This window comes from Callospermophilus lateralis, chromosome 9 (assembly GCF_048772815.1).
Source record: "Callospermophilus lateralis isolate mCalLat2 chromosome 9, mCalLat2.hap1, whole genome shotgun sequence".
Classification (NCBI taxonomy): Eukaryota; Metazoa; Chordata; class Mammalia; order Rodentia; family Sciuridae; genus Callospermophilus; species Callospermophilus lateralis.
Genome location: NC_135313.1, coordinates 11,120,412 through 11,134,298, shown reverse-complemented (window position 1 = coordinate 11,134,298; position 13,887 = coordinate 11,120,412). Strand labels below are relative to the sequence as shown.

Below are 13,887 nucleotides of genomic sequence, written 5' to 3'. Positions count from 1 at the left end.
TGGCTACCTCAGAAAAGTATTACACAAAATAAGAGAGATGTTGCTCAGATTCTTTCAATAAGACTGATCTCCAATGTTTGTTTGTTTATTTATTTATTTATTGTTGTTGTTGTTGTAGGAGATCCAGGTTTTCCAGGAACAAAAGGATCACCAGGTTGTCCTGGGAGAATGGGAGAGCCCGGGTTACCCGGACAGCCAGGCTTCCCAGGAGCTAAGGTTTGCAGGAATTTACACTCAGACTGACTGGAGGAGAAGGGGGAAAACCATAATTGCCCAGTAGGGATGCCCCCCGTTAGCCAGGAGGCTCTGGATGTAGAAATTATCAGTATATCGTGGATGATGAAGTTACCGAATATTTTAAGTGTCTCTGGACCATCTTTCCTTAGAAGGTATTTGAAATGGGTACAATGCCAGATGCCTGTAACCCCAGCAGCTTGAGAGGCTGAGGCAGGAGGATCACAAGTTCAGAGCCAGCCTTTACTTTGTGAGGCACTAAACAACCCAGTGAGACCCTGTATCTAAATAAAATATAAAAAAAAGTGCTGGGGATGTGGCTCAGTGCTTAAGTACCCCTGGATTCAACCGTGGTACGAAAAAGAAAAAAAGATATTTGAAGGAAGGTTTGCCTCTGTTTCTTCCTTAATGTCTTCATGAACATTGAAAGTACATAAAATGGGAGAACCCTAGGAAAAAGTGTGGGTAGCTATGAGAAAATTTAGCAAAAGTGGAGCTATCCAACTCAGTCCTCTTAAAGAAGCATAATTTTACAGCAAAGTCAGCAGCTAGAGTGGTGGCTGTGCAAACAGACGTGGAGCCTCCCTAACAGGGGTAATTTTCAAGTGAACAGCCTCAGAGACTAGCCTGTAACAATGAGGATTTGGAAGCATTATGCAGCAAAACTAACATAATTTCTGTGCTATAGGGAGAACCAGCACTAGCCAGGCCTGGAGAACCAGGAAAACCAGGTTTTCCGGGAGAAAGAGGCAATTCTGGGGAAAATGGAGAAATTGGACTCCCTGGACTTCCAGGTCTCCCTGGAATTCCAGGAAAAGAAGGGCTTGATGGACCACGAGGTACAATAGCAAGTGTGATTACTTTTCTCCACTGTGAGCTCGACTAAAATGCAGCCAGCTGAATGTGTAGGTGCTTTAGCAATGAAGACTCCTTCTCAAAATAACTTCTAGTTCAATGAATAGAATCTATGAGGCCTAATTATTTTCCCATTCAACATGGCTGCCCTGCCTTTCTTCCTCCTTTTCTTCCGCCTCCCTTTCTTCTCTTCTTTTTTATGAGTCTCCTCTATAAAAGGCACACTAAAGTACTAAATATAGGCTGAAGGGGGAGGGGGTTATAGAAGAATGACTGGAGTAGCAACCTGGACCTTGAGTTATGGCAATTGAATTTCCCCCTGGATTCTTTTTCAGGAGATCCAGGGCATCCTGGGCCACCCGGAGATAAAGGACCTCCAGGAAGGTGCTTAGAGGGCCCCAGAGGAGCCCAAGGACTTCCAGGCTTAAATGGATTGCAAGGGCAACCAGGTAGGAGGAAGACCTCCAAACCAGGCTGGAGGCAGGCAGTGACAGGGACCACTGGCTCTGCTCTTAGCTGTTTAACATGGGAATTGTCCAGCAACAAATCCTGGCTGCTGTTCAGTGAGAAATGCTATTTTAGAAACATAAACTTCACTGTTATAGGTTTGTTGCACATAGCAGTGTACACCACCAACAGAAGAGACCTGAATTTAATACAGCTAGTTAGTTTGTATCTTTTATGTAAGAAAATATGAATACCAAAGACAGATAGATAAATAGGTAGCTAGGTAGATAATTTGCATATGTATCTACATAATACACTCTCAGGCAGCATTTTAGTTTTGATACTTCCGTAAATATATTCAAGTAGTGAATTTCTTTTTGTTGAAATAGAGAAAATTATGCAAAGATTCTAGTTTAACAAGTTGTAAGCTAAAATGTGTAGTTGATTGTTTTACAAGCAACATAAAAGAAAGGTCATGCAAATAAATCTAAATGGTGCAGGCTATTTGTTCCAGATAATATGGAAAACTTTCTCTATTTTTTAGCTCCTCTCATCCAAATCTGGTGACTGTCTCTGGGAAAAATTCATTAGAACTCAGTTAATGTCTATGGGCTAGTGGACTGCTCATATATTCATAAAATAAGGTATTGGCCAAGACCTTAATTGTTAGAGTGGCACTGTTGTTTCCATTGACAGCATCCATTGACTCTCCTCCTCATGAGTGGCTCTGTATGTCTTGTGTTAGTGTAAGATGGAGCCACATTCAGAAAGCGTAGAACTTGAATGTGCCACTGGACTAGGAGATAGATGTAAATATTATACTTCTATTTCTGGATGAATTATTGAAACAGAAGATGTTAGAGCCAGAGTGAAATCTTAGAAATTTTATCTTGCAAAAGGGAGACATTACACACACACACACACACACACACACACACACACATACACACACACACACACACACACACAAGTGTGCAGTTTACCTAGAATCATAGGTAAATATCTGCAGCCACAAAATATTTCTAAGTTTGATGGGGAAAGCATGTTTGCTAACTCACCCATGCATGTGTGCATTTATTTATGTATAGGCAGAAGAGGTATGATAGGGCCAAAAGGGGACCCAGGAATTCCAGGCTTGGATAGGTCAGGATTCCCTGGAGAACCTGGACCACCAGGAAAGCCAGGTCATCGAGGTGAGATGGGACCACCTGGTCACAAAGGATATCCAGGAACTCCAGGATTTTCAGGACCACCAGGTATTGTGTAGTGTGTGTGTGTTTGCACACATGCGCGGACTTTTGGTTTTCTTCTTACATCTTCCTTCACATTTTCCCCTTAATGTGGTTCTGTAAACTGGCATAGACTTGTGACTCTATGCTTTTCTTTCAGTTAGTGAAAGTCATTTATTCTGAATGATTTTTAAGATCCAGGAGCAGGGAAATAATAGTAGTAGGATAATCACATTTCTTAATTGCCCAGGTTCTGGTTATTTTTGCTCTATAATTCATTTAATATACCACTATAATATACTTATTAGTATTTTTTAAAGAATTTTACATTTATATTTACTTGGGATATTGGTCTGTTGTTTTCTTTTTTTGCAATGCTTCGGTCTGGTTTTGGTATCAGGTCAATGTTGGCCTTATAGAACTAGCCAGGAAGTGTTTCACCCTCTTGTATTTTCTGGAAGACTTTGTGAAGAATTGCTATTCCTTAAACATTTGGTGGAATTCATGAGAAAAGGCATTCGGGTCTGGGCTTTGCTTTGTGGAAAGCTTTATATTAGCCATTAAGTCTTGTTTATTATGAGTCTACTTGAACGTTCTATTTCTTCTTGAGACAGTTTTAGTAATCTGTATTTCTCTAGGAATTTGTCCATTTTATCTGAGTTACTTAATTTGTTGCCATAGAGTTATAATATTTCTTTATTAGCCTTTTGATTTCATGGCAACTTTTATAGTTTATGTATTTGGGAAGAATGGTCTGTTTCCACATGGCATAAGGACTTCACCGATCTTCCCTCCAGAAGGAAGCCCAGGATATTAGCTTAAGCACACCATTTACTGACCCATCTTCTAGACAAGTAAATGATCTTTTTTACCTCATCCAAGTAGAAGTCATCGGTAGCAAATTACATTTATAGTTGAAAACAGACCATATTCAAGTTTTAGAGCATTCCATCCTTCTACCTCCTCACCAATAGCTTTCTATTATATCCCTTTATTTCATGTTTTTCCATAATACTTGTATCTAGGTAAACTTAGTTTTTCAATGTGCTTATCATTGCTTCCTACTTTGAGAGGGAGAATTTACGAGCTGATCTATCTTCAGTGCTGGCACGGGAAAGTAGCCCAATAATATGAATAAAAGAATCGTTTGTCAATTAAGTTATTATCCTGGACTCCTATCTGGAGGGGGGATCAGTGAAGTCCTGCTATTCCTTCAACTCCCAATATCTGTTTCTAAGCGTGATTTATTTTACAGAATACTTTGTTTTTCCCATTCTCTACAACATGTGCAGCCTTGTGTCAATTTGCTTCCACAGGTGGAAGGGGCATGGTTGGGTTGATGGGCCATCCTGGAGCCACTGGCCCTCCTGGGCCTCCTGGGAACCCAGGCATGCAGGGGCAGAAAGGTGAGTGTCCAGATCTCAGGAGGTATGGGCCGCATTCATTTATTCAGCAACAAAATAAAGTACACTTCATTCTTTTGGGAGAAAATAGTTAAGAGAAAAATATGTCTGACCTTCCTGGTTTCTGTGTTCCTTTTTCCCATTTGAATGGAACCCTGTTTTTTCCCTGCAGGCTTATACCTTATACCACTCCCCTTATGTGGCTTCCAGTTTGGGGGAACTTTTGAATTCTCAATCTTTTTTCATTCTCTTTTATTGCAAGTCCTGTTAACTTTGAATCCCTGTGAATTACTTGAAGAATGAAGGATTTGATGTTGTTACTCCTGTCTGTTAGGTAGCCTTGGGATTCCAGGAATAAAGGGTGAGAGAGGACCCCCAGGAGCCAGAGGGGAGCAAGGAGATAAAGGAAATCCAGGTCCTTCTCAAATAGTCCATTTAAAGGGAGACAAAGGAGAGCCTGGGCCCAAAGGTAAGGAATTTTCTACATTTAGAATCAGAACATTAGAGTTGACGGTGGGACTAAAACACTATCCAGGCAAATCCCTGTAGTTGACAATTGAGGATAATGAGGGTACTTAGGTTGTTTTTCTTTCTTTTATTTGGGGGTGGGGGTGGTGTGTATTATTGGGGATTGAACATAGGGGTTTTAACCACTGAGCTATATCTCCAGTCCTTTTTTATATTTTGTTTTGAGATAGCATCTCACCAAGCTACTTAAGGCCTCACCAAGTTACTGAGACTTGCTTTGAACTTGTGATCCTCCTGCCTTAGCCTCCAGAACCACTGGGATTATAGGCATGTGGCACCACTCCCAGCTCAGGATAGATTTTTCTGACTGCATCTAAAACCTTCTTCTCATGCTTAGAATTCCTTAGAGAATAATACTAAGAAGAAAGTATCCTATGAAAAATTAACCCTTTAGAAATACTGTTAATTTTAAGGTATGACTATTAAGCTAAAATTTAAGTCTGTTCAAATTATTTCAAGTTATTTGAATGCCTCTCATGGCAGTTTTTTGTCATGTGATTAATACAAGCAATATAAAACCAAATTTTAAAGAGGCCTCCTTTGCAATCCCCTTGGCTAATGCTCCCCACCAACTGATGCATCTTAATGACACAGCATGGGGGGTTTCTGCATGGCTCTTAACCAAATACAATCCCAGCTTTAGAAAAACAGAGAACTGCTGGGTAAAATGTTACCTTTGCAGATCAAAATTTCATAGCAATGAAGGAATGAGATAAAATGTGTTTGCAGTTGCACAACATGTCATGCTTTGAGAAATTTATAATGAATTTTGAGAAGTAAAATCACATTCAACAAATGTTTATATGCTTGGCAAATGTAGTCCAAGAGATTTGTTTTTAAAATTCTGCACAGGGTGCTGCAGACCATGCTAGAAAGACTGAACAATTCTTTCCAGAGTTAGGGAAGACTTCCTGAAAGTGACATCTGACAAGCTCTTAAGAATGATTGAAAAAAAAAAAAAAAAGAGAGAGAGAGAGAGTGATTGAATCTAACTCATTTGCTAACTGAAAAAATAATCATTGGGAAAAAATCTTATCAAAAGTTTTTGGATTTTTGTACTCAGTGGTGCTTAACCATTGAACTATATCCCTAGCCCTTTTTATTCTTATTTTGAGACAAGGTCTCGCTAAATTTCTTAAAGCCTCACTAAATTGCTGAGGCTGGCCTTGGACTTGCTCTCCTTTTGCCTCAGCCTCAGGAGTCACTGGGAATACAGGTGTGCACCATCACACCCTGCAGAAGTTGGTTTTTGTCTTTTTATTTATTTATTTATTTTTTGCACAAAAGAAAGCTAGGAAACAAGAGCCTTTTGTGTAATTCCTATTCAACCTGCTGCTGGAGAGATCTTTTACTTCTAGAGCAAACAAAAGATTGTATACTATTTTTAGCAATGGAATAGAAGGTAAGATGAGTTTCATAAGACTGTGCTAGGTCTGGCTTAATCAAGATGTAAAATAAAGAAAAAAATACCAGCACAAATTTCCAGTCCTCACTAACTATCTGCATAGACACCACTTTACTATTCTACATTGTTTGGAGAGTGTTAGAAACATTTTTGAAAAAAAAAAAAATATGAACAGCGTATCTGTGTCTACATAAACCAAAATTTGGTTCTCACAGCCTAAATGTGCAATAAATACTAATTTACGCTAAAATATTCCTTTTGTAAAATATAGAGGAACACATGCTATTTCTATGCTTCTAACAAAATTCTACAATTTACTCACACAAATTACATTATGTGTCAAAGCTCTGAGTGTTTTGAATGAATAAAAAGGAGCACAGATTGAACAACAAAAATGAAGCAAATGATCTGGGCCTCTCTAAGTCTAAGTGTGATCCATTTATAAAAATTTGAATTTCTGACACAGAGGCATCCACTGCAGATGTGGAAGAGATATCAAGGTCACAAATGAGCTGTTGTAGTCTTCTCCTGGAGGAGTCTGCATGGGAAACTTAGGCACATGTATGAAAGATAATAGAATAATACAATAATGCAAATTAGTACCCTTCTGTTGTTTAACAAAGACCTATGTAGCAAGTACTATTCTAAATTTTTCAAATATTGACTCATTTACTCTCACAACAACCCTAGGAGGAGATACTATAATTGCCATCATCCCATTTTTTCAGATGCGAAGTAGATCAAGTCACTTGCTAATGCCACTCTGACAGGAAGTAGCAGCGATGGGCCTCATGCTGATGTGACTGGTTGGAAAGGCCATACTTGGCCTCCCCTCTGTGCCACTGTGTACCCTTACAGGGAACCCTGTGATTGTTGAAAGAAGCAGAAAACACTGCAACTAGATTAGTCAGATACACCTCTTTGAGAGGGTATTTAAATTGTGAGTGGAATTCAGATGAGCTTATGAGTTTATGCTTGTATAATTATGTTAAAATGAACCCCAATATTATGTATAACTATAATGCACTAGCAAAAAGAGGAAGAAGAAAAAGAAGAGGAGGAGGAGTGTGAGGAAGAAGGAGAAAGAGAAAAAGAAAGAAAAAAAAAAGGAAGGAAGGAAGAAAAGAAGGAAGGAAGGAAAGAGAAAAGGAAATCTTTTCAAGGTTCTCCTGGCTTTAAGAACTGACTTGAGGGCTGGGGTTGTGGCTTAGCGGTAAGGCCCTGGGTTTGATCCTCAGCACCACATAAAAATAAATAAATAAATATTTTTTAAAAGATCGACTTGAGCCTGGCACATTTGTGCATACCTACAATCCCAGATACTTGTGAGACTGAAGCAGGAAGATAGATGTTTCAGACCAGCCTGGGCAACTTGGTGAGACATTGCCTCAAAAAAAAAAAAAAAGGAAAGAAAAAGGCTGGGGGAGGGAGGAGAGAGGAGGTATAGTCAGATGGCTCAGTGTTAGGGCAACCCTAGGTTCAAGTTTTAATCCCTAGTACTGAAAAAAAAAAGTGGGGGATTCAAACTCTTTAGCCCGGCATACAAGTATTTTAACCATTTACCCTTTGCCTATCTCTCCAGCCACATGACATTTACGTGCTCAAGAATTATTTTTCAACAATTAAAAAAAATTTAATGTCTATAGAGTAAGCATTTTTTAATGTCCTGAATACGCAGAGGTGACCAAAGCCAACTTGGTCTTCTATCATGGAGACATTTATTGTTTAGTGGGGAATTGCATAGAAGGGTCTGTAAATATCTGTACAAGCTAAGTAGCAAATATCTGAGGCTTTGTGGACCACATACAGTCCCTGTTGTATACTCATCTTTGATTTTGCTTATGTTTATTGTTTTGTTTTTATATCCCTTTAACAATGTGAAAACCATCCATAGCTCTCAAGTCTCACAAAATCAAGCCAGATTTGGCCTGCGGGCTGAAGGAAATGAACACACTAAACAATATGTATTCATAGATTGTGATAAATAAAACAAGTGGAAAAAATAAAGGTGCAAAACAAAACAATCTACCTCCTGCCACTTACCACTCCTCTGCACATGCTGTGTTCTTGCCTGGGAATCCTGTCTCATTCTGTGCTTTCTCCACCCAATTAGCTCTTATTCCAACTTCAAGATTGAATTAAAAAGCAGTCCTTTTTCCAGAAATTCTTCTCTGTGGCATTTAGTGCCCAACTCTATTTCAGAACTTATCTCACTGGTGGTAATTTCTTGTTTAGCTGGACATCTTCCCAACTGCACATAAAAAAACTTGGGAAAGGGAGCCCGATTTATTTTTATTTCTAGTGTTCATCACAAGACCTGTCTATTACTTGCATGCTTAATCCATATGTGAATGAATAAATAAGTTCATAAGCAGGCCAACAGCCAAGGGAAGAAAATTTGCTTGAGAAAAAGTACAAAGCCAAATCATGCAGATTAACTGCCCCATCCAGTGAGGCAAGTTCAAAATGTATTCTGAGGGATTAAAAGAGATTCAATGAGTGTTAATGGGCAGGAGCATTATATGATCAAACCTGTAATCTCAGGAAGAGTAGAATAGTATCCGGGAAAGTTCATGAGTATAGAACTGGGTTCAAACCCCTATGTTGTCACTGATTGACACTCTGATTTCAGGTAGGGCTTTTGACTTACCTATTACTTACAAAATAATCTTAAAAATGTTTTGAGAGTAAAATTGTTTATATAAGAATTGTGTGGTAGATAATGTTCTGCTTTACTATAAAAAATGAAGAGAGTTAAGCAAGCATTTTCAATATTTAAATATTATGATTATTGTTAGTGCACACTGAGAGCTAGCACCTGCCAGTCACTGTGCTGGTGCTATACATACATTATCTCACTTAATTCTCTTCTAAAAAGGACACAGACCCTCATGTGTCCATGCTCTTAATCAACATGCCAGGCTATAGTAGAAAAATATCCCAGCAGTTTAAACCAGGATGTGGATGAGTCTGATAAAATTCTAACCAGTTCTTTTAATATCTGGTTTTTAACTTTAGGGTTTGCAGGATATCCAGGTGAGAAAGGAAACAGAGGTATTCCAGGGTTTCCAGGTTTAAAAGGCCATGAAGGACCACCTGGACCACCAGGACCACCAGGTATTACTGATGCTCCAATAGAAATATCATGTTTCAAATTTTCCTAGCTCTACATATAATTTGCTTCTATAATTACTGGGTAGAAGATGAAGCCTGCTTCAATAGTGTTCCAGCAGAAATTTGCTTCTAGATTAGACCAAAAGGAAGTGTTTTATAGTTGGCATGTATTACATAGTTTCATTTTCTACTCAAAATTTTATTTTGAAATGGCTGATCTGTATTATAAATGATAATTTTTCATAGTATCTTATATCAAAGATGAAAATTATTGCTCTAGAGGTTTTTAGATTTGCCCTCTCTTTTTAATTGAGTTTGCAAAGTTATGTTTCTTGTTTCATTTTGTTCTTTGTCAGTGTGATTTTGGAGATTGACCCCAGGGGCACTTTACAACTAAGCTACATTCCAAGCCCTTTCTGCTTTTTATTTTCAGAAAGGGTCTTGCTAAGTTGCCCAGGCTGGCCTCAAACTCTTGCCTGAATTAGAGATGTGTGCCATCATGACTAGCTGCAAAGTAATTTTTAAACTATTAAAGTGGTCCTTCATTCTCCAACCACTCCAGTAACAAAAATGTTACAAGGCAACAAAACTTCAGTATGTAATTAGAAATACCCTTTTCTGCTGGTATTGGTTCCAGAATGACTTTGATGTTTGAAATCTGGACCTGCTGATGAGAATGTCACTTTCTCTAGTTTCACATGTTTTGACTCCCCTAACCTTTATCAGAAAGCTAAATAGGAAGCTGGGTGTGGTAGCACATGCCTATAATTATAGCAGCTCAGGAGGCTGAGGCAGGAGGATCATGAGTTCAAAGCCAGCCTCAGCAATTTATCAAGGCCCTAAGCAACTCAGTGAGACTCTGTCTCTAAATAAAATTTTTAAAAAGGGGGGCTGAGGATGTGGATTAGTGGTTAAGAGCCCCTAAATTCCATCCCCAACACAAAAGAAAAAAAATGAAAAAGAGAACTAAACAGGAACTTATACCAGCTGGACCTACTATTCTGGATTTTTTCTCATGCAAGTAGCAGATATTTATTGAGTACCTACTATGCCCAGGAACTATGCAGGGCATATTACTCTTCCTTTTTTCTTTAGGTCCTCGGGGAGATCCAGGAAGCCCTGGGAATCCTGGAGATCCAGGACCACATGGTGCACCAGGAAGCATGGGGAACATGGGTGTGCCAGGTAATACATAAGTTCCTTGAGCTGACAACAAGTCACACTTCTAGATTTTCTATGCTACATATTGTCCTACTTTTCCACTTAGAAGAATGCTCATATAAAATAGGTAGATTTTCTTTTAGACACAGGTATTGTGTGCAACATGAATGAGCACAAAATAAATATTTACATCATACAAAATTACATATCATAACTACCTGTTGTATTCCTGATTCTGAAAAACCAGCTTCTTGGGAAATGGGCACTTTACATGAAGTTTGAAAGTAGAACTCCATATTTACCTGTTTTACCTGATATGATTCTTAATTTCAGGTTCTAAAGGAAAAAGAGGAACTTTAGGACTTCCAGGTCTAGCTGGAAGACCAGGCTTCCCAGGTACTCATGGTCAACAAGGAGATAAGGGAGAACCAGGTTACTCAAAAGACACAAGGACAGGACCACCAGGACCAAAGGTACATAGGGCACTGAAATAATTATGTTTGGGGGTGGGGGAAGCCCAAAGAAATATTAAAAAACATCCAGATTCAATGTGGGCAGAGAAAATTAAAAATATTATTACTTTAAGGCAGTTAACTAGATCTTTAAAAATACAACTTCCACAACTGAGGATGCCTATCAGTCAGTTGTCTTGTTCAGAAATCCTGTTTCAGCCACTGTCCCTGCAATTTAAGTGTGCTCCCAGAAGGAGGCAGTGATGACAGGCCCACACTACCTGACGGGGCAGGGTTTTTTTCTGTTGTGATATAAAGTGGCTAGTCTCTACCATGGATTCATCTCACACAGACTTAGAACTCTTATAATCAAAAACACATGTCTTAGTAAGATATCACAAAAGATACAAAATAAAGTAAGTCAGAAGTATTATTAAAAGGCAAATGGAATCCTAAGATACATACATTTATCTTTCTTGTTGATAAAGTGTATTTTCATTTTATTACGAAGAGCATTTTTATTTTGTCTTAATGTTCTTGTGCTTGTGTCTGTCAAATCTAGGTTGGAGGTCAAAGCTCTTGATTGTGTGTTGTATGAAGCAGCAACCAAATATTTCAGGAGGCTTTGGCTGCTTTTTCAAGATTCACTTTCTACCAACCTTTCTGTCTACTATAGTTATACTAATGGCCAGAGCTAGACAATTATAGCACAACCAATAGAAATTTTCATAAGTAGGGGTTTTTAACATGGGTTCCTTGGACCCCTAGAGGAATCTATGGAATCTCAAGAAACACACTCACCTCCTGAAATTGAATACAAACTGTTTGAATGCAAATTTTTGTATGGAAGAGCCCATATTTCATCAGATGTTCAAGAATATACAACTCCAAAACATAAAAGCTATTACTTAGGAATATTCTCCCTCTCTTTTGAGCCAACAAAATACTACTTTTCTTAAAATTTTCATATTTTCCTGTAGTAATTGCCAAAACAAGAAAGAAAAATTTTAGATCCTTCACGGATCCAGGAAAATAACCCCTTATGAGTTGGAACACAAATTTCCTTTTCCCTTTCTGTTTAGACTGGATTCTTGGGAATCCAGGAAAAGTCTCCTTCCACTGAGGAATTTTTCTTAGTGAAGAATTCTACTTGACTTTATTCACATTCAGTTAATTAGTAGTTCCATTTAGATTTAAGATTTAATTGGTAACCATCAGAACCATTTTTTAGAACTTTGTATAAGCTGGTTTTATGATATTAGCAAGAAATAGAGTAATATATTTTAATTAGCTACAGTAGAAATTTTACAAGTCATCATCAAACCCATATGTTTTATCATAAGACTAAAATATAGATGTAATGAATATTAAATCATTGAAAGTATTTTTTGCATATTGAATCTTTGCATAGTAATAGTAAGACACATATCCTTTTGTTAGCTATTTCTTTCTTACCCCAGTCAGTCATCAAAATTTATAATTATAAATCTGTGTGATTATTTAACATTTATCTCCCCACTGGTGTCTGATGCTCCATGAAGACAGGGCTGTATGTACCATGTATGGATATGAGATGGTATCCATACATGATTCGTACAGATCATCACATGCTGGTAAGAGGCAACTTCAAGGGTCTGCAGCCTGTGTCATCACAAAGGTCGCATGTGAAGAAGGACCCAGGCTTGGCTTACTATTCTATTGTTGCTGTTTTGAAATTAATTATTAAAAAAAAAAGAGAGAGAGAGAGCGAGAACTACATTTTTATTTAGCATTGCACCCTACAAACCATGTCGCCCGCCCACCTTTCATGGTACTGGCCTACAGCAGAGAACTTAATATGAATTGATGAATGAATGAATGAATGAATGAATGAAGTTTATTCTTAATCCTAATCACATATCCTGCTTATATGAGAATTTTAAAGGTGTTTGACTGAATTTAAGGGGGATCCAGGATTGCCAGGTGACGTGGGAAAGAAAGGAGAAAGAGGGGCCCCTGGCCCACCTGGACGATCAGGGCCTGCTGGACCTGAGGGAGCCCCTGGAAGTCCAGGAGATCCTGGCCACCCAGGTGAGCTTTGGCTTTAAGGTTCTGAAAGTTGGAAGCATACATGTAGTAACATTAGCCTCCTAGAGTATTCTTTGTAAACTCTGCTTACATGCTACAATTGTTTTTATTCAACTTGGACCTTGAAATTCTAAGACACTAAGAAACAGTGAATTAATCAAAAGGAGTCTAATTTTACTGTCTGGGAAACTAAAATCTAAAAACATACTCCTGTAGACAAAACTTCTGAAATGCTACCTCAACAAATTCTGCCTAAAGATATGAAATGTTATTTACCTGCACGATCTTATAATGTTTGGAGGAGTTTACAAATGTCCACAACAGATACTCCAGACGGGATGGCTTAAGCAACAGAATTTTTTTTTTTTTTGAGGGTCCTCAAGTTCAGAAGGCAGAGATCAAGGTGCAGGTAGAGTTGGTATCTTCTGAGACCTCACTACTTGGCTCATTCTTCTCCTGTCTTCCCTCTGGTTGTCCAGGTCCTAAACTCCTCTTACATAGACACTACTCAATTGGTATCTCCAGTGGATGAGGACCCTCACTAGTGACCTCATTTCTACTTAATTTTTAACAACTCATTCTCTAAATATAGTGACATCCTGAGGTACTGCAGGTTAGGGCTTCACATGAATATGAGGACAACACAATTCAACTCCTAACACATTGCTCTGATCCTTTTGTTCTGACATATTTCTGGGTTGAACAGTGGATTGCTTTCTTATTAGCTTGCAGCTTAGGTTTGTTTTCATTGTGTTTTATTGAAAACAATTGTTTTAACTATTGGATTGCAGCTTCAGGTCTTTAAGACAGCATTTACACTATCTGTTGGAACGCTACAAGTTTCAACATAGTTGCAGCTAACTACAATGAAAACAGCACTTCAGATATTGAGTGGTCCATGTGGTTGGTATACATGTGCTTTTTAAAATGGTTTGACACATCTCTGCTGTGGGTCCCTGGGAGAATAGCTGCCAAGACAAAAGCTTGAAGGG

At 38.4% G+C, this 13,887-nt stretch overlaps 1 protein-coding gene across 1 annotated transcript in view; it reads left to right on the top strand.

The window, feature by feature from the left end:
- Positions 1-13,887, top strand: part of Col4a3 (collagen type IV alpha 3 chain) — a 129,546-nt gene that overhangs the window by 99,596 nt on the left and 16,063 nt on the right. Inside the window, exons 29-38 of the mRNA XM_076866422.2 lie at positions 119-216; positions 923-1,073; positions 1,425-1,538; positions 2,625-2,792; positions 4,082-4,171; positions 4,503-4,637; positions 9,120-9,218; positions 10,311-10,400; positions 10,710-10,849; positions 12,772-12,898. Coding sequence (XP_076722537.2) covers positions 119-216; positions 923-1,073; positions 1,425-1,538; positions 2,625-2,792; positions 4,082-4,171; positions 4,503-4,637; positions 9,120-9,218; positions 10,311-10,400; positions 10,710-10,849; positions 12,772-12,898 — 1,212 coding nt within the window. The remainder of the gene's footprint in view (positions 1-118; positions 217-922; positions 1,074-1,424; positions 1,539-2,624; positions 2,793-4,081; positions 4,172-4,502; positions 4,638-9,119; positions 9,219-10,310; positions 10,401-10,709; positions 10,850-12,771; positions 12,899-13,887) is intronic.